General features: G+C 43.6%; 1 protein-coding gene across 2 annotated transcripts in view; it reads right to left on the bottom strand.

Moving 5' to 3' along the window:
• The window catches only part of LSAMP (limbic system associated membrane protein), a 317,345-nt gene that overhangs the window by 21,477 nt on the left and 276,830 nt on the right, over positions 1 to 19,038 (bottom strand). For both annotated transcript variants that reach the window (XM_062005010.1, XM_062005002.1), the window contains exons 4-6: positions 9,148 to 9,282; positions 5,127 to 5,247; positions 4,059 to 4,207 (exon numbers count right to left, since the gene is read on the bottom strand). In XM_062005010.1, the coding sequence (XP_061860994.1) occupies positions 4,059 to 4,207; positions 5,127 to 5,247; positions 9,148 to 9,282 (405 nt within the window). The remainder of the gene's footprint in view (positions 1 to 4,058; positions 4,208 to 5,126; positions 5,248 to 9,147; positions 9,283 to 19,038) is intronic.

The following is a 19,038-nucleotide window of genomic DNA, read 5'->3' on the forward strand; positions in this document are numbered from 1 at the left end:
CGATGAGCAAATGCTCAGATGCCACTAAGTGCGGGCAGAGAGTTAGGACAAAGGGTGTAGGCATGTGGACACAGCCAGCACTTGTGCCGGAGCACTAACACGTTAAGAGGCAAGTGCCAGCTCTTCTTAGGAACCTGCCTCTTGCATGCAGGGGTGAGATGCTGTCCGCTGCTGCTTTTAAACGTTCTTATACTCAGAAGATGCACAGGAGGCCCTGCTGAGGTGGTAGTGTCCTCTAATTGAGGCTGTTTGGCCGGCAGGACTGCTCAAGGATGTGCAGCACTGCCCTGTCATCTCCTGCTTTATCCTCTGGGATGGACCAGCTCTGCAAGAGGTGGAAGTGAACTAATTTGGAAAAGCTTTCATTTCTTTTCCTTGCTTTGCTGGAATGTACCAGGTGCTGCACCTGCTTTTGTGTGCCTCTGTGTGTGTGTGTGTGTGCTTGCTTGTATGTCACAAAGTTGTATGCAGACATAGATGTACTCACGTACAGGTAAACCTATGTATCTATATGTTCCTCCAGCAGATGTGTATCTGATATACATACACATGTTTAGACTTCTGTGTAGCATGGGTTAAGACAGAAATTCTAACTCCTACAGCTGAGTAGAATGAAACAAAAAACATGTTAACTCCTTCCTAATACACTAAGGAAAACAACACCTTTCCTTTCAGTTGTGGCACTAACTTTTCACCTGTTGCTCTGTGATGGCAGCCCTGGTTTGGCCTCTGTTAGAGATCTGTGTTACCGTCCCTTTCCCAGTGCTTTGTCCTTAAAGGGTTACAAATCCCATTCCTGGGCTATGCAGACCTGAATCGACCTTCTGGCTCACTAATACTACAAAACATGGTTCTACTTTCCCACTCCTCATATCCACAGATGTGGGATATGTCATCCACTCTTGCATGGGCTCTGTCACTTGTTGAGCCCTTTAGTGAAATAATTTAGCTCAGTGCAACAAAAATAAAGCTGTCTGGGGGCATTTTGGGAGGCAGGCAGTAAAGTCAAGTTACTTTTTCACTGGTTTAGCAGGTTGAATCATCTCAGTGGGTTGTCCACTGAGACCAGCATAAGGGAAAAAACAAAAGCAAGTGGCAGAGAGCTGGGTGAGCCAAAGGAGTGGGGAGGGATGGATGGCAGCAAGCTATTAGTTCTGTTATATCATCAAACTGTACCTGAGTACTCTCTCCATAAACATTTTCCATATTGCTGTGGGAGACAGGTTCCTGGGTAAGACAGACCTTTGGTATGGCCATTTTTATGTTGTTGTAAACTCAAGTCTCCAGGAGTGAGGAGTATAAATCTCTCCACCTACGGCAGGCAATCCTGCTGCTACATCCTTTAATGAAGATCACTAGGTAGCTATTCATACAGCTCAAGGGAGTTGCTTTTGTATTTTTATGCATCTTGTATCTATGGCATTGACATCTCAGGCACTTGGTCCCTCTGAGAGTTTTTCAGTGCTGACTGAGATTTCCTGGAATGGTAGTCACCCATTTTTCTCTATTGCTAAAGTGTTCTTTCACATTGTTTTGCTAGCTCCCCTTCTGCCCTCCACCTCAGGCACAGCTGACAGTACCTCATTATTAACTCTCTGGTTGTTTCTTCACTCCTGGCTGCCATTCTTTTCTGTGCTGCAATGGGACACTGAGGAACCACTGCTGTTATCTGCCTCCCTAGTGGGATGTTACCCTACAGTGAGCTTAATCTCTCTTTAAAAAAGAAATCACCTGTCTGATTCTAAGAACGACAAACACTCCCAAGTAGTTGAGTATCTGCTGTGTTTTACAAAAACTTGGTACTTCTTTATTTTTCTGCCTGAGTGTGCATTACCTGTTATTTCAGTTACTGTGTGATTGGTACAGCATTTTTTTCATCTGAGCATGTAGGTTTTTTCAGCTGCTTTCTTTATCTTTCTGAGGATGGATTCCTTTCACTCATTCCCCTCCTGATTTCTGAACCTTAGAAATACCAGCTGTAGTCTACCTGAGCTTATTTTTTTTTTCTCTCTTCCATCCTAACTAGAAGGAGAACAGAGATTTCCTGAAAAAATACGAAGCAACTGCACACCGATGAAATAGGGATTATCTAAACAACAAAAATGAAAGTTAGAAACAGTCTGCTGAAAATCATTGACTCTGTCACATCTCCTGCACTTCAATTCTTCTGGCTCTCGTGAAGTTCTCCAGAGTTTTCCAGCATAAATAGGCCTTGACTTTCTAAGGTAAGAATGATAAACAAAACCCAACAACTTAAAAGAAGGGACATTCTCTTCATACACATCAAAAGGAGGATAAAATAGGACTCTTGCTGTTGCAAGTCATCTTTAACAGTTGCCACATTTTCTCCTGGAATAGTTAATGGCAATTTCACAAGATCTCCTTGGATCTCTTTACAGGTTCTGCCATTCACTTTATGACCATGGGTAAACCACTTCTTCACTCTGTACCTTAGTTTCCTACTGCAAAATGGTGCTAATAACACTCACCCATTTCTAAATAATTTCTGATGTTAAAATATTCATTGCTAGCAAATCCTTTGAGATCCTTTGAGGTGAAGTTCTGAAGTAATGCAAAATGCTTTCCTAGCAAAAAAGAACCCCCCAGCTAAAATCATGTGTGCATACATACACTATTGAATTTCATCTTAAATTTTGTTTCAGTGATGCATTTCAGCTCATCTGTGTAACAGGAACCAACAGAGAGGGCCAAATTTAGAATTCATCCACACATAATGGATTCTAAACTTAGCATTATATTAATATCAGTGAGAACAAATCTCGAGTATTTGAAAATTGTGTTCCAGATTGCTGCCTGAGGATTTTATTTGAATCTCATGACAGTCACAAGACCTGGGTGAAAAGACTTTCAAAGTAGAAATTTGCTTTGTGTGCTGCAATGCTACAGGAAATCAAATATGTGTTCTTTTATGATAATATCTGTTCTTTAGAAAAAAAATGCTTCCACAGAATATACCCAAGCAACAATTCAAACTGCCTTGAAATAACTCCAGAGGTGGTAAACAAACAATGCCAATAGATTTATCCTTTTGCACTACATCTGTTAAAAAATAACCAAACCAAAACATTGTTTTTCTGATGGTTTGACTGATCTGACCGTGTACAGCAGAAGCCACACTAAACTGCATCCCATACTAAGACTGCTTTACACATCAGGTCAATTCAATTTGGGACTGTGTTAATTCACATGAGTGCATCAGTCTACTTCTGATGGCAATAACAACGTGTCAACCAAGCTGAGCTCAGATTTTGGACCTGGAATCAGGAACTGTATTTTGAATACATCATAGTTTATATGTGTGCATGGGTGGTAGGGGCTCTGTTTAGGGTCAGGTTTAAATCAGCTGCAAAATTCAGAACCAGCAGGTAACTCTGCTCTAGAGTTTCGCCTAGTCTCAGCTTTTCTCAGTTTACACTTGCTATAACAAAATAAGTAATTGAAAGGTAACAGAATGAGATCCAAGGAATTTTGTTCCATATTTCATCTGCTGATTGCCTTTTCCCCCGTGTTCCCTATGATATGCCCCTTTAAATCATTCTGTCTTTTCCCACTTCTTTCCCTTCCATTTTCAAACCCATTTCTCTTTTTCTTGACTCTCTCTTGTTGTCCTCAGGCTCAGTGGCTAGTTCTCTCCATCTCTCTGAATTACCTGTCATTTCTCAGCTGTCACAGACCCTCTGAGCCCTGGCCTTCTGTCTCCTCATTAAAGGGGCTGTCATTCTAAAGAGGTTTTTTTTTTTTTATTTCCAGCTTTAAAACAAACATCATTTTATTATTTTAACAAAATCTGACTTCAGCAAAGAAAGTCAATCAAAGGGCTTGACTCTAAACTTTTTGTCTGTGTTTGTGTTTTATGGCAAGTATGAACATGTAGGTATTTGAAGCTGAGCCCTGAAAGCTAATTCAAGGCTAAAGGTTTGGGGGGACGGAGGGGTGGGGTGAGTGGCAAGCAGATGCTTCCCTGAGTTTTGATCACCTTTTCTTATACAGCCTGGTCCTTGCAAGAGTAACTTCCCTTCACCTTCTCCCATACTTACTGTAAAGGTATAGGCTGGCATTTGTGACTCCCAGCTTGTTGGCAGCCACGCAGGTGTAGTTCCCATAGTGTTCCTCAGTGACGTTGGCCACCATCAGCAGAGACTGGGTCCCCGTGCTCTTTATCTCCAGGCCGTTGGCACTGTTTATCCTGGGGAGACAGGAGAAGAGGCCCACAGTGCTGCAGCTGATGTGTTTTCGGAAAGAAATTGCTGTCTGGCAGGCAGTAAACCAAAGTCATTCACCCACTGGTAGGTGAGGACGGAGGGAGGCAGGAAGGAGATGTGAGAAAAAAGAGACCAAAGAAGGCATTGATGAAAAGCAAGAGGAGGGAATGAAAAGAAGAAGGAGGGTAGTGGGGTGAAATGCTACCAGTAAAGCAGTGGAGAAGCAAGAAAAGCTGAGGGAAAGGGAGGAAGTGTTTACACTCGGAAGTGAACACACCACAGCCAGCTGAGGACTAGTCCATACTTAAACAAAAGGGTTTTAGTGAAACACACGAATTTGTGTGTTCCAATACATGCACATAACAAAGTTGAGTCATCCCCAAGCCTGTGCACGTGGATCAAGTTAAAAACTAGGACAACACCACAATGCCAGTAAACGCTCACAGGTCTTATTTTCTCTCATATGCAATCTGTGTGGCTCAGGTCACATAGATGGGGGAATCCTACACCTCAGCAGCTCCTTCCCCTAGATGAAGGCACCTAGAGTGGCATTACCTGTTTTTTCATCTATATCATGGGCTGTTTAATGCATGAGCACTGTTGGGAAGAAGGCACTATTGGTATCTTACCTATGTATTGGCCCATAACTGACATAAAGGCAAGAGCTCCATCCTTTGCATTTCCTTCAGTATCCTCAGTGCAGAGAGGAATTGCCTCCTCCAGCCCTGACTGTGATCTCACCTGACTCTGCCCAGTCTGGTGGGAGCATTGTGACCTACATGGTGTGTGAAGAGTAATTTGTTTGAGGAGAAGAGTTGGGGAGGATGATAGCTGATTCTCTAAGGATCCTCTATTGAGTGGACTGAAAAGGAGAGGTGAGAAGAGGTGAACTAAAGGTCTTACCTGGTATCATCTCTGTACCACTCAAAATCAGGCGTGGGCACTGCTGATGCCTCACACCGGAGTAAAGCTTGTCGTCCTGTGGCCGCTTCATTGCTCTTGGACTCTGTAATGGTGGGAGGGTCTAAAGGAAGGAAACATGTGGTCACTTAACACATTTCCAGGTGGAACAAAACAGTGAAACTATGTCAGCGTTGGCTTCCTCACGCAAACAATTTGTGCCAGTGGAGGCCCATGGCTGCTGTTTGCTGTGGCACATGCTCCCCCCAGCTCCTCTTGAGAATACTTGCTCTTTGAACTCTCCCTAATACACTCCGTTAACATCCCTCCTCATGTATGCTTCTCTTCAGCAACACTGGATAAAGTTCTGTCACAAATGCATAGGCATACACAGGCAGAGTTAAGATTAATGATGGACTTCCATAATTTGTGAATATTTACCTCTAGTACATTTGGGATCATCAGAGAGGCTGAGAAAAAGACTTCATCAAGGGTAAAGGAAGACATCAAAACTAAAAGGAATAAAGTAGGAATTTCACCCTAGCATGAAAATCATTTTCCATACAACTTCTGTATCTAATGTCAAAACTGTAAGAAGAAAGGAAAGGACTAAGGCAACATGTATGAGACAGAAGTACAATGATGGCTTAAAAAGGGAAGGGCTTTAGCAGGAACTAAAGCCCTTGTTGTTGTGGGTACAACTTTGAGAGCCAGACCACTTGTTGAGACCCTTCCCTTAGGTTTTTAAGGTTACCAGCACCGCTCAGACATTCCTGGACATTGTGCTTTGTGACAAGCTCCAAGAGGGCTTGCTCATGGTTTCTCTGTGTGAAGCTTGTCCTCAGTCCAGTACAGTGCTTCTCACCTCTGCTTACTTGGAGGCCTGAGAGCTGTGTTACAGGCAAAAAAGACCTTGGGAAATATAGCAGTGTGCTCTGTTGAAGCTAGGTCTCAGTGCTGGGTAGGGTAGGCACCAGCATCATCAAGCCCAGCCCCATGTTCCAAATGTTAAGTGACAAGCTTTACATGTTAAAAGGTAGAATTATTTCCACTTGGCTGCTGAGAGAGATCAGGGAATAAGTGCTTTGTCTCTCATCACTAATAATTACATATCCTGAGGTTACGGGACAGCAACTCAGACAGCTACTTTGCTGAGACTTGAGTTACCATAAAGCTCACTCTGTGCGTACAGAATACAGCTCTACCATCTGTACCCGGCCCAGCACTGAAAGGCAAGAATAGAATCCAAATGGATTGTGTCACTCAAAGTAAAAAAAATAGTTCTGTTTGGAAAAACGTAGGGAGAGAAGTTTGCTTGTGAACATATTAGCCATCTCAATGTGATCCCTTTCCTGACCTTAATCGGGATTTTATGCAGAGCTTTAGGAATATTGCAATGCGCCCTCTAACATCATAAATATTAATAAGTGTACATAAATAGGATCTTACATTCAGAGGCTCCAGGTTCACGTAAATATTTTAATTCAGAAAGAAGGAGGGGTAAGAAAAGGATAGTGAAGGTGATTTTTTTAAGCATCTTTTTCTGATTTTTTGGTTCGAGCAATATATCTTCTTGCTGTCTGTAGCAAGACAAACCTTTTCCATTTCAATGAGTCCAGTGTAAGAGCTGAGTCAGAAAATTAACAAGCACCTTTCTGTGGGCCTCGAAAATGATTGGTGGCAGGTTGCTGCCAGGGAGCCCAGCCTCTGGAGCTAAGAAGCCACACCCAAGCCACCCTCACGGGCTTTTAAAGGACAGAGCCCAGATGGGTGGATAGGCCACATCTCAGCCAACACAGCTTTTGTTAAGGCAGTGCTAGCCCTGAGGCTGCCCATTCAACCAAGGGCAGTTTTTGTGCTGCAGTGGGCCTTGAACAAATTGCCCTATTGTACTCAGAAAGCAGCCACTCTGTGTTTAGCTGCTGCCACTGAATCCAGGAACCAGTTCCCTTTAGCTATTTCCCCTCCTACTCTTCCCTAAGCCTCAGTTTCTCAATCTGTGATGTGCAAGGGACATTACTCAAGAAGCCTGAAGGTGGTAGTGTGAGATCAAGGAAAGGCAACGATGCTCTCTCCTGCAGCCTGGGCTGTCAAGCTAGGTGCTCTGCAGCATCAGCAGATGATGAGATGGCCAGGAAGCTACTGAGGTTGGGCAGGTCCCATTTTTCAACCTTATTGTAGTTTTCCCGCTTTCTGCTGCTTGTGATATAGTTTAAGGAAGCAAGATAAGGAAAGATGCATGCAAATGACTATCTTTCATTCCCAAAACATCTCTTTCACTCCCCAAACAGGACTGATTCTTTTCCTGTGCTTGGTCCTTATGTTCTGTTAGATTTTTCTCTTAGTTTCAGAAGAAAAGGTCTGTCCTAAAGGAATTTGTGAGTCACTTACATTACAAATTAGGCCACATAATAATATTACAATATTCTATCATATTGTATTTTCATACATTCCAACAGTAAAAATATTTAAGATCTTACTGTAACATAGCTATAAGGAGTTGAAACTAAGTCAAAATTAAACATTCTGACTTTATACAAACAATCTGTTTCAACCATGTTAAAAGCATTATGTTTCACAGAAATATTTGAAAATATTAATTGGTTCTCATGGAATGTCTTTGGTCGTGGAATGTCTTTGGTTTGTAAACTCAGCTGGTTTTGACAGGAAAAAACCCTCAACAGCTTTAGTGCAGAAAATCTGCTACTACATTTTCACATTAATGCCAAATTTGGCCCATGAAACAGCGTTATTAAACCACTGCTGTCCAATTTCTAAGGGAATTTTAAAAAACTCCTTGTCTTCTAAAGATGCTGCAGGGAACCCATAACCATATCTTCAAAGCAAGGCAGACAAGTTCATCCGATGTGATGGCCCAATGAGAAGGAAGAAAAAGAGCAAGAATGGTATTAAAAGGTGCTAAAATCACCCATGATGGCAAATTAGACTGGGATGGGCTGAAACACTTGCTGCCATCAGCTCTCTGCCTTAACTCATTCCCTGAGAAAGCTACCCAGGAATCAAGGCTATGCATATACACCCTGAAATACATCTGTAACCACCTCCAATTTCAGTTTAAGTTAACATTCTGATGTATAAACTGAAGGGCAACAGAGGATATATCTCCCATTCATCCATCTCCACGGCAGAGGGATAAGCCTCCAAGCAAGGAAACACAGTAGGTAGATGGGGATATTCACTTTTAAATCACCCCAGCGCCAAAGATGAGCCAGACAATTATGGAGATGGACATTTACCCATGTAGAATTATAAGAGTAATGGCAGTCTGAAGTATCCTGTGTCATCGTTAGAGAAGCATGCTGGCAGAGTGGACATTGGTCTAAGCACATATGGATGATCGGGTCCGTGCCCCACTCCTATAGCTGTGGATGTAAGACACACAGCTAACTGTGCTTCTCTGAGATTTTAGATGCATTGCTGTATCCTTTGGTCAAACTCCTTCCTGTGTTGCATTGGTGCATGGAGAGTCTCTTAGAGAGAGCTTTACGCTAATGACCTGAAACCAGCATAAAAGTCAAGTTTTTGCACTCTCTTGTTAACACATGCCCCTATGGCATGTCCCCCAGGCCACTGGGCTATGATACCCAGGAGTCACTGCTGAAGTGGCTGGGTGCAGGCAGCCGTGTATTTGCTCTGAGCTGGATGAACCTTCCCTTATCTCTCCTTGCTGCCTTGCTGAAGCTTCTCTTCACGCTACTGTTCTCCCGAATATCAATGAGTGAAAACATCACCAGCATTTCTGAAGGGAGAGACAGAGGCAACTCACAGCTCCTCTTTCTGCTTTTATTTTTTTTTTTTTGCCTTTCTCTTTTTCTTTCTTTTCTTACATATTAACAGGTTTAAAGCACAAACTATACTCCGTGATAAGTTCCCTCAGCAGACTCCTCCCTGCTTTCAGATCATACAACATAAACTCAGAAAGGTTTCTCTATTTATCCTAAAGTCATCCTTGCTCATCAGAGAAGCTCTCCCCATTGATATGCTCCAGTCGTGATGTACTCACAGTTCACAGTGACTCGGACTTGCTTGACGTCTGCTGAAGCAACCTCGTTGGCAGCTTTGCATTCGTACTTGCCCGATTGCTCTCGTGTGATCCCTAGGATCTCCAGATATTCTTCCTCGCCTTCAAACTCTCTGCCTGGTAGGACAGAAAAATACAAATGGTGACTCTGTTAGGCACTCAGATTTGGGAAGTCTTCTGCTTAATTGCTATGGAGGAACAATCACAATGGGGATTCTGCAGAGAAATGACAGCGATGAGCGATTAAGATTCTGTGATTTTAAAGTTCAGCCATATCAGCAAGGTGCTAGCATTTTATTTAGTTGCAGGAAATTTGGGTTCTCAAAATCTGGAAGGAAGCACACAAGCAATACCAAAACATTGTGTCTCACAGGCTGTTCAGGCCAAGAAGCAAGATCTCCACCATGTGAGACCGGAGTAAGTTCACTGGTGTGGTGGCTGAGTACCAGATTAGTCAGCCTGTGGCTGATGGGCTGGTTCAGGCCTCGCTGGGACCTCAAATGCGGTGATGCATTGTCAGCACCCTCATCTCAACTGCAAAACTGTGAAGAATGTTTTTCTGTGTCTCAGAGCAACCGCCACCCTGAAGTGTCATTGATCAGATCGAGCTACCTTTAAACACGGCCGAACTGAGAGAAACAAAGTGTAATTTGATCCACAGAGACCAATAATCATCACGAATCCCCAATCTACTACTGTACATACGAAATGACATATTTAAACCGTGCTGCCTCACTAACACAGTTTTGAAAGCAGTAACTTGAGTGTCGGGGTTACAGCTGGGGGCAGGAATCAGGGGAGGTCTGTGGCCTTGCTTTTAATTCACTGTATGACCTTGGATGAGTCACTCTCTCTCTGTGAACTGTAGCTACTAGCCCCTCCTTCTCTCATCACCTCCTGGTCACACAAGGGCAGTGAGGTTAACCCATGTAAAACACATTAGAATTGCTGGATGAAAGGTGCCAGGGAAGCATGAAATATTAGGATTGGTATACCTACCCTATTCCTTTCACAAAGCAAAATAAGGCTCCTCCTTGAAAGAATCTGAACCACACTGACAGTAGTGTAAAAGGAGATACTTCCCTCCTCTGAGAGGCCTGCAAGCACTGGTATGCAGCACGCAAAGCCAGAAGCCCCAGTTGTGAGCCTGTGTATGTTTAGAGAAAGCGTCCCTCAACCCTCAAAGGGTAAAAGTCAGATTTCCAAAAAAAACCAAAAAAAAGGTCATCTCACAAGGGCTCCCATTCAGGTTCCTTAGAAAGAAGTCAGATTTTCCAAAGCAACTCTCTGCACAGAAGACATTTTTTGCTCAATAGGTGCCGAGCACTTCTGAAACCCTGCCCATTTCACGTCAAGCATTCAGAGTTGTTTGATATAGTTCAAATGGTACCTGTGAGGACAGGGCTATTGTCCTTGGCTCTGTGTCACTGTGTGAAAGCAGTGAGTATGCCTCATCTCTGGGGCTCAGGTTCCCATAGAGCCACCTGCAATTAATCCCACCATGCAGACAGAGGCTTACTGCAATGTGTTGGCCAGGTCAGGCTGGCTGCTCACACTGGTGATGCCAGCTGCCTGCAATTTCCCTCTACATCAGAAACAGGGATTTCAGCAGCTTCAAAATCTGCTCAGAATTCTGACCTTTACACAATTATTTTTGCTTTTTTTTTTTTCCCTAGGCAATTTTCAGAACCATTCTATGGGAAAACCACCCCCCATCACATAGACAGCATGCAAACAGCAGTGTACCTATTAAACTCACGCAAAGACGAGGCTTCCCCTCTCTTTCAGTGAGGTCTTTCAGCAGTCCTTTTTCCTTCTCCTACCAGATGTTCAGGTGAGCAGAAATCTCATTACTGTGTCTAAAACTCACATCATTGCTTTGATGCAGGTTTTTGCATCCCCCAATAGCCTGATGAAGGGCCTAAGTGCATGGCAGCAGCGTATTTTACAAGGTAGGAGGCAAAGTTGGCTCCTCCTGTCCACCCATTGCTCAGGGACATGGCTTTCACTTCTCTGCTGAGGACTGTAGCTGATGCTGTGGAGAGCCAGTGGACAAGGAATGAGGGTGATATTTTTCACAGGTACTTTTTATCACCACAACTCATGAATACGTTAGGGAATCTTAACCCCTGCAGTACCAAAGTTAAGTGAGTAATGTTGTGGAAAGGACTCCAAGAACCGTCTAGCCCATACCCCAACCTCAAGGCAGGACACATGGGTGATGTCAGGAGGAGAGCCATCCTCTGCCCTCCAGCAGCAGAGATTTCACAGCCACCCCAGGCATTCTGTTTCTGTGCTTTGCTGTCCTTACCACTGGAGCAGTTTCCCTGAAGTTTGACCCGAGTCTCCCTTGCTGCAATTTAAAGCTATTATTTTTATCTTATCCACCATAGACAAAAAGAACAAATCATTCCCTCCTTCTCCGCAGTAGCCTTTTATCAACTTTTAAATCACTTATGTTCTTCCCTCAGTTGTCATCTTTTTTTTTCTTTTTTTTTTTTTTCTTAGCTGAACATTGCCAGAGTCTTTCAACCTTCCTCTATAGGCGAGGTTTTTGCAGACCTTTGATCATTCTTGTTCTTTCCTTTCAGACCTCTCTGACAAGTTCACATTTTTCTGCAAGTGCAATACCCCGAACCAAATGCAGCATTTCAGAGGAGGTGTTACCGTAGCTGAACACGGGTGAAGGATTGCATCACAACTTCTGCACTGTACCGCTCTCTGTGCAGCCAATGCGTTGTTTGTGGTTTTGCCACAGGATAACCCATTTTTGGTTTGGAACTCTCTTAATTCCTAGATCTTCTTATCACATCCTGCTACCTGCTAATAATGCTCTTTGAAAATCCCACCCCCAATTTGAGGTGACAACCAACAGGCCCCTCCTTTCACAGCAGTACTTCCAGTTGGTAGGTCAGCCAGTTGACTGGAAAGTTAATCAGACGTCAGGGAAAGACTCACAAAGAAAAGGTTAAAATGTAATTTGCCTCTGCTTTGCAAATCATTTGCTCTGCAATTCTGCCTTGTTTATACACAGGGCTCATTCCAAGTGGGACTTGCTTCTTCTGCAATTTGCCCTTGTCACAAGACTGTCACCGTAATGAAAAGAGGGTTGAGGGTGACTTAACCAGCTCTAATAGAGTGGCACCCTCATTAAGGGTGCTGTTAAGTCTGTCTGTCAGAGAATCACATCAATGGAGCTTCAAAGTATCCTAAAAAGGTACACACTTTCCTGAGGGAAGATGGTTTTCGGTTTCTCCTCTGCATACACACAAGCACTTAAAGTCTAAGCCATGTATCATGTCCAGCAGGAAGGAAACCTTTTGCAACTGTGCACAACACCTTCCTTGGACACCATGAGCTGCTGATTTGCCCAGTGGAACTCTCTGGGAGCAAGTGAAAGGGAGGACTTCCGTTTTAAAGGGCGAGCCAAAGACATCAACAGGCCTATTCAGCTCCTCATTCCCCTGCTCCAGGACACGGAGATGAGAATAACACTTGAAAGAAAGTTTCTGTGACAGTCTCTTGCTGAAACAGCAGTAGCACTGTTCCTGTCCCTACACTGGTGATTTGCTTCAGCATTTTGCTACAAGAACTAATCTATTCTCACTTGCAAGGCAGAACCTTTTGCTCACGGCCCTGTCCCCTTTAAGAGTATGTTAACTATTTCTAACAAAAAGCATTGCTATAAAATCAAGGTGTCATAGTACAGATCAGGGAGAAGAAAGATGTATCATGGTGTGTTAGAAAAATGTCAGGTTGTGATATCTGGCACAGAGCTGTAGAGATGTTTTCACTAATTCACCTTGGCAGCCAGATTAGACAAGTCATATTAACTCCAACCTCTAAGGCAAAAGGGGGGCAGGGGGAACAGGAACAGAGTTTTATACAAAGCAAATTTACAAATGTTTCCATGCAGGAGCCAGCTTTGGCAGGGAGCTGATGGCTGTCACTATGCAGTTTATCAAAACAGGGAGGGAGAAGGCTTTGGTGCCGATAACAATGAAGTATTCTATTAGGTGAAAAGAGGGACTACCAGCTGCCGGGAAGAAAGCCACTCCATTCCCATTAAGAGAAGACTTTTGCCTTCAGCATGTTATCTAGGGATGAAATCTTAACCCTATTGCCAATCTTTCCTTGCTGACAAGGGTTGTTTCGTACTCTATTTTATCTGGTTCAGTACTATCCCTTCCCAGTGAGGGGACTTCCCATGGGGGAGGAAGACTTCTTGTGCAGTGCAGCTCATCCCAGACCATCTCCTGCCATGACTCCAGGCAGCCTTTGTCCCTGCAGATTTTTTTGCCCTTTACATGTTCACAGTTAGCTTGGTTTGTTGCTGCAGTCCCATTAAGCACTGTCTTGCCAAACTGTAGCTCCTTAACTCTGTCGCAGGAAATCAGAAAGAGGAGCTTTCTACTCTGGAGGCTGGAGATAGAGAGTATGAGCCTGGGAGGCTTGACAATCAAACCAACAGGGAAGGACCCAGAGTCAGACAGGTGTCTGCTGCTGCTCAGAGCTGCCAGAGCTCTTTCTGCAGAGTGATCTGAGGCTAGCGGCTTTGACGTGTATAGGAGGAAGGCTTTTGAAAACCTGCTTTGCCTCACTCCCATTTCCTATCCCCTGGCTTCCTAATTGGATCCAGTAAATAACCAACCCAAACAGTAAACCTGCTTGGCAATGCTAGCCTGCACTCCCTCTCCCCTTACCCTTTGGAAATTGCCTTGAATAATCTCATGGGCTCTGTGTATCTTCCCCTGTTGACTTGCACACCTGCCTATGCTCTCACATGTATATGTGAGATATAAAATAGATACTTATCTCTTATATTTTATATATGTTTATATATACAAAATATCCCACCATGTGTGCAGAAAAACAGACTTACAGCCTCCCCATGTATTTTTGAGTTCTTCCCATCTTTGTCCAAATGGCCCCTTGCACTGCCATGTGTCACCATTCCTTCCTCAAAAGCAAAACTCTTCCTTTTGGAAACGACGTGCATACAGACAAAACCCCACTTGTAGGGTTTGCAGACAGCTCTTTCAGGTAGTCAAGGGACCAGCAACGCATTCAGACATGTGCTCTATCACAGAATACCTTCATGCTCTAGTTCCTCACACATCTCCAAAGGGGAAGCCAGTCTGCAGAGGTGGCAGACACATTTTGTTCCATCCTCTCCTGTTTGTGCATCCAACACTTGGGCTCCTTCCTGTGCAGAAATGATTTTTTAGTTTGTTTTGGATTTTTTTAGTAGTGTTGTGTTCTTATACTAAATTGAAGTTCAGACCCACTGAAAATATCGTTTGCATTTGTTATGAGGAGAAAGAGATCAGATACCCTGCTTTTGTACTTCTTTTCCTTCCAAATCTCTTTGTAGTTGTGAGAAGGGGAGAGCAGAAGGGGTTATGCATCTTTGTTGGGCCCTCCTCTGCATAAAACAAGATGCAAGGGGATAAAAAAGATTGCAAATCAATAAATACCATTTGAAGTCTTGTGTGTAGCAACTTCCAATGATAAACTGCAGTTTGTGTTCTCTCTGCACTCTCCATTTATTGTTTAAGGTTTTGCTTACCTACCTTTCCTCTTTCCCTCTGCACCTTGCATTCCCTAGGAACAGGCTTCTGAAAGACAAAAATAGCTAAGGGAGCCTTTGACATAATTTTTGTTGTTTTACCTCCAGCTGGGATTTATTTTTATTTTAAATCAAAACTTTGAAGTTTTTGTTTATCAGTCTCTATCTTCTCAGCCATTACAGATTCCAATAAGCTTGGTGGGTTTTTTTTTTCTGTTCCTTAGTTGAGGAGGCTTGTTTTTAGCAAAGAGATCAGTGCAGAGTGGCAGATGGTGCATGAGCAGAGGGACAGCTAGTGCTAAAATGCTAGAGTGAGAGGAGAAGGCAGAAAAAACAGTGTGGCATGGGAAGTGTTAAAAATAGGGAGAGCTTGAGAGCAAGAGAAAAACAAAAAGATGGAGAAAAATAGAGGGGGAATGAAGAGAAGGACAGTGGCTTGGAGAGAGAAATGCAGACAAAGTGAGATTCTTCAGTGACTGAGAAGAAGAGAAAATGGTAGTCAACTACTCACAAAGACAAGCACACTGAGACACAGTGGGAAGTGTGATGGTGGCACACAGGCAGATGTACAGCAGGGAGACAGACATCCCCTGTGTAAAGGGAGTCATGAAATAACAACTGCCAGAGGGACAGGAACAGAGGGGTTACATGTAGTAAGGCAGTAATTACTCTGTTTAAGCAGCAAGGCACAGCAGGGTATTTATTGTTTAAGCTGGCCTCATGCCTCCCATGCCCTTAGGTCTGTAGCTACTACAGTAAACCAAAAAACTAGCTGGTGCCAGGGAGGGCTCTGGTCTGGCTTTGGCTTCATGAATGAGAATGAGTCAGATCAGGAGGAAACACCCTGGCATGGTTTCCCCTGGCGTTCATGGGACCTTGCTCATCAGAAAGTGCATTTTCTCTTTCTTTATGTGCAAAGCTCCTGAGCCAAGGGCTGTGCCTGAAGAGCTCCCCTGCTAGCACAGCCAGGTTTAAGAAAGGCTATGATTTCTGGGGAGACTTTCTCCCCAAACCCCATGCATCTAGCATGCAAATAAAACCTTCCAGATTGAAAGCAGCCTTCCCAGTCAGGATGGCTCTGTGCTCTCTCTCAGAGGACAGCTCTGACTAAACCCAGTGGGACAGACCACTTGGGACGACTCGCTGTCACTGATGTGGTGTCACTGATGCCCAGGAGCTGGAAGTCAAGGGCTGTCAGCTCAAACACAGCTTGCATCCTGGCTGTGGGTGCATGTCAGTGGGAGGTCGTCTGCTTGAAGCAGCCACAGCAGGTCTGCTGTGCCTCTGCATTTCCACCCCCTCTTCACCTATATCCATAAATGACCTCTGAAGGTCACCACACTCTCAGACACAATCCTGAGTGTGGGCATAGAGTCTCCTTCTCTGGAGGTTTTCAAAACCCACTTGGACATATTCCTGTGTGGCCTGATCGAAGTGAACCTGCTTTAGCAGGGGACTTGGACTAGGTCTCTAGAAATCCCTTCCAACCCCAACTATTCTGTGATTCTATGATCTCAGCAACTGATTAGATTTTCTGTTCAAAATCCACATGTTAACGTGAGAAAGAAAGGGAACCACGCCCTCAAAAAGAAATCCAACTCTGCTTCAGGTCAAAGCCTTCTGCTTGACCCACGATTTTCTTCTGGTCTTTGCCAGAAGAAGGGATTAATATTCTTCCTCAACCTGAGATGAAATTTAAAAAAAATTAATTCATGTCAAAGAAACTTTTTTCTTCCCAAATTACTTACTGAATTTAACCAAAATTTGCTAACAGTTTTTTAATGAACACAAACAGCATTTTTTGGATAGATTAATTGCTCTTGAACAAAACTTGGCTGTAATGTTAATGTGTAAAGTAAATTATGAACCATGAGGTAAATTAAGTCATCTAATGTCACAGCTACAATATTATACTGCCTAAATGTTGCATGCTGCAATGTGAGTTGTCATGACTATGCTACTAAACATCAAGCCTTAATTCTACTGCCAAAAAAATGACATATACACATGCACAAACCATTAGTTGCACTATTTCTGAGTCTCTAAATTCCTGCCCTGGTCTTTTGGAGGTTACTTTACAACAAGGTGAGGTAGAAGGCATCATCAGCTAGATGAATCACTGAGACGACACCAGATCTTTGAGTTTCTTAAGAAGGCAGGAGCTCGTAAGCCCTGAGGGCTGAGGGATGATGTTGGAGCAGGTAATAATGCAGAGGTTGAAAACAGGAGGTCCAGGCACAGAGCTTATTCAATGTGCATATATCGATGGCAGCACACCAATCTCTCGCTTCCAGAAGTCTGGTCAGCTCAGATGAGAGCTGTGCCTTCTTCCTACATCACCTACAAAAAGAGGACAGGCTAGTGGTTGCCTCTGGCAAGAGGAACCGCAGGGGAGAGATGAGGAGGGGAAAATCAATTGATATTTGTTTCCCACTGTGTTAAGCACAGGGAAGTAATTCAAGCAGAGAGCTAACGCAGGGGACTGAGTTTTCTTGCACATCATGGAAACCTATGAAAAGCAATTAAAATAAACCAGCAAGCAGTCGACCGTTACAGTCTCCAGCGACTCTGTCAGCTGGTTTCCTGTGATTTGGCCTCATGTACATCTTTCCCTGCAACTTCTCCCACTTCAGACAAAGTGCTCACACTATCATCATTGTACAATTTGAAGATAAGGTCTTCTTCACAGACTCAAGACCAAAGGAAAGCTCAGCAGCAATAAGTCCCATATGGGGCAAGTTCCACAAGAAACCTGTCTCATCATTTATGTCCCATCAGTGAAGAGGAGGGATGGACTGCAATGTAATCCTTACTTTAATTCTGCAAATCCTTACATCAGTTCCAGACTTTAGGGAAATCTCATGTGAAGACTTTCAGTGGTACCAATTGTGCCATTCTGTCAGTCTAGGAACTGGAGGGTTTATCTGTGCTTGGTAGCATCTTTAATAATCCTTGTTATGTTGCTTACAAGAGTCTTGTGTCTTCCATAGAGCAAGACATGCTCAATATACTATTGTGTGTGAATGAAGTGTCTTGCTTTTGTAGCAACCATGAAAATGTTTCCCTGTTTTTATATAAAATGGATTTGTTCCTTTCTGGCTTATGTCTGCTCATACTGCTTTGGTTGAAGGGGTAAGAATGAACCCAGAATTTCAACTTAACTTAAGAATTACAAGAAAAAAAAATTAAAAACCCAGAGATTCTACTTAGCCCATAGAATGACATCCTTTTCTGTTTGAAACTTGGAAGGTAGCTTGGGAAATTACAAATTGGCCCAAACTTGCTTGAAATGAAGAGCATTACCTTAGAAGCTTATATGTTACTGTTGTTCTTTGTCTACAAGCTGGAGCCAAACATTTCATGTCCAGGTCACAGTCACTGCACATCTCCTGTGTTTTTGCAAGATGGCAATTCCTGTAGCTCATCCCTGTTTTCCATGAGGCTACTCTGAAGACCGAGTTCACAGCTAAAACTTAAAGACTGGGTTTTCCATATCAGCCTCGATCTTGCCACTGATCTTTTACACAGCTATAGTTTTCAACTGAGGAAATGAGGTCAAAGAGTTAAGCTACCCCTCAGCAAGATTTACCCTTTCAAAAACACGCCAGCATGTGGTGATGCCTGGTGCCAATATTTGTATAGGTGGATTAGCGACTTGAAAAATCACTTTGCTTTTCTGTTGACCACTCTCCGTGTTGCACTGTTTCTCAATTAGATCCAGTACAGTGACTGCCTGATACCATCCCCCATATCTGCTCCTGGTGGAAGGAGGAAAGGGAATCTTCTCCAGGAAGCACAACAAGAGATGGGGAGATGAGTCTAAATGGCTGGATTTAGGACTGAGAAGGCACGAAGGATTGCTAGGTATCAAGGCAGGGATCACAGCAGCAGGGTGGGGTGTGCTGGGAAAGTGTCATCTGGGCTCACACACTGCAGGGACTTTTGATCAATTGGGCTGGCTCCTGTGATATTATCATCTGAGGTATCTGCTGCTGATTCATAGTGACAGTAGTCCAGACAAATGATTGCTTCAGTCCAAGATATTTAATTCCTATGCCGTTAGCCAGTCCCTTGCTTTCCAGAGAATAAACTTGCAAGGCACTGACTGCAAAGGAGGAAGAAAGCATTTGCTCAGTGACTAATATTGCGGCTTGTACAGTCCTCCACAGGAGGCAAGCAGAGAGGAAATACAGACTGATTTTGAGCCCTTTTAGCTCCCTGATGCAACTTCTACCATTGCAAGCACAGCTGCTTGCCATCAGAACTACTGCAAATCATGGCTGGGAGGTCATGGGTGAGGTCTC

Source organism: Colius striatus, chromosome 1 (genome assembly GCF_028858725.1).
Source record: "Colius striatus isolate bColStr4 chromosome 1, bColStr4.1.hap1, whole genome shotgun sequence".
NCBI classification, from domain to species: domain Eukaryota; kingdom Metazoa; phylum Chordata; class Aves; order Coliiformes; family Coliidae; genus Colius; species Colius striatus.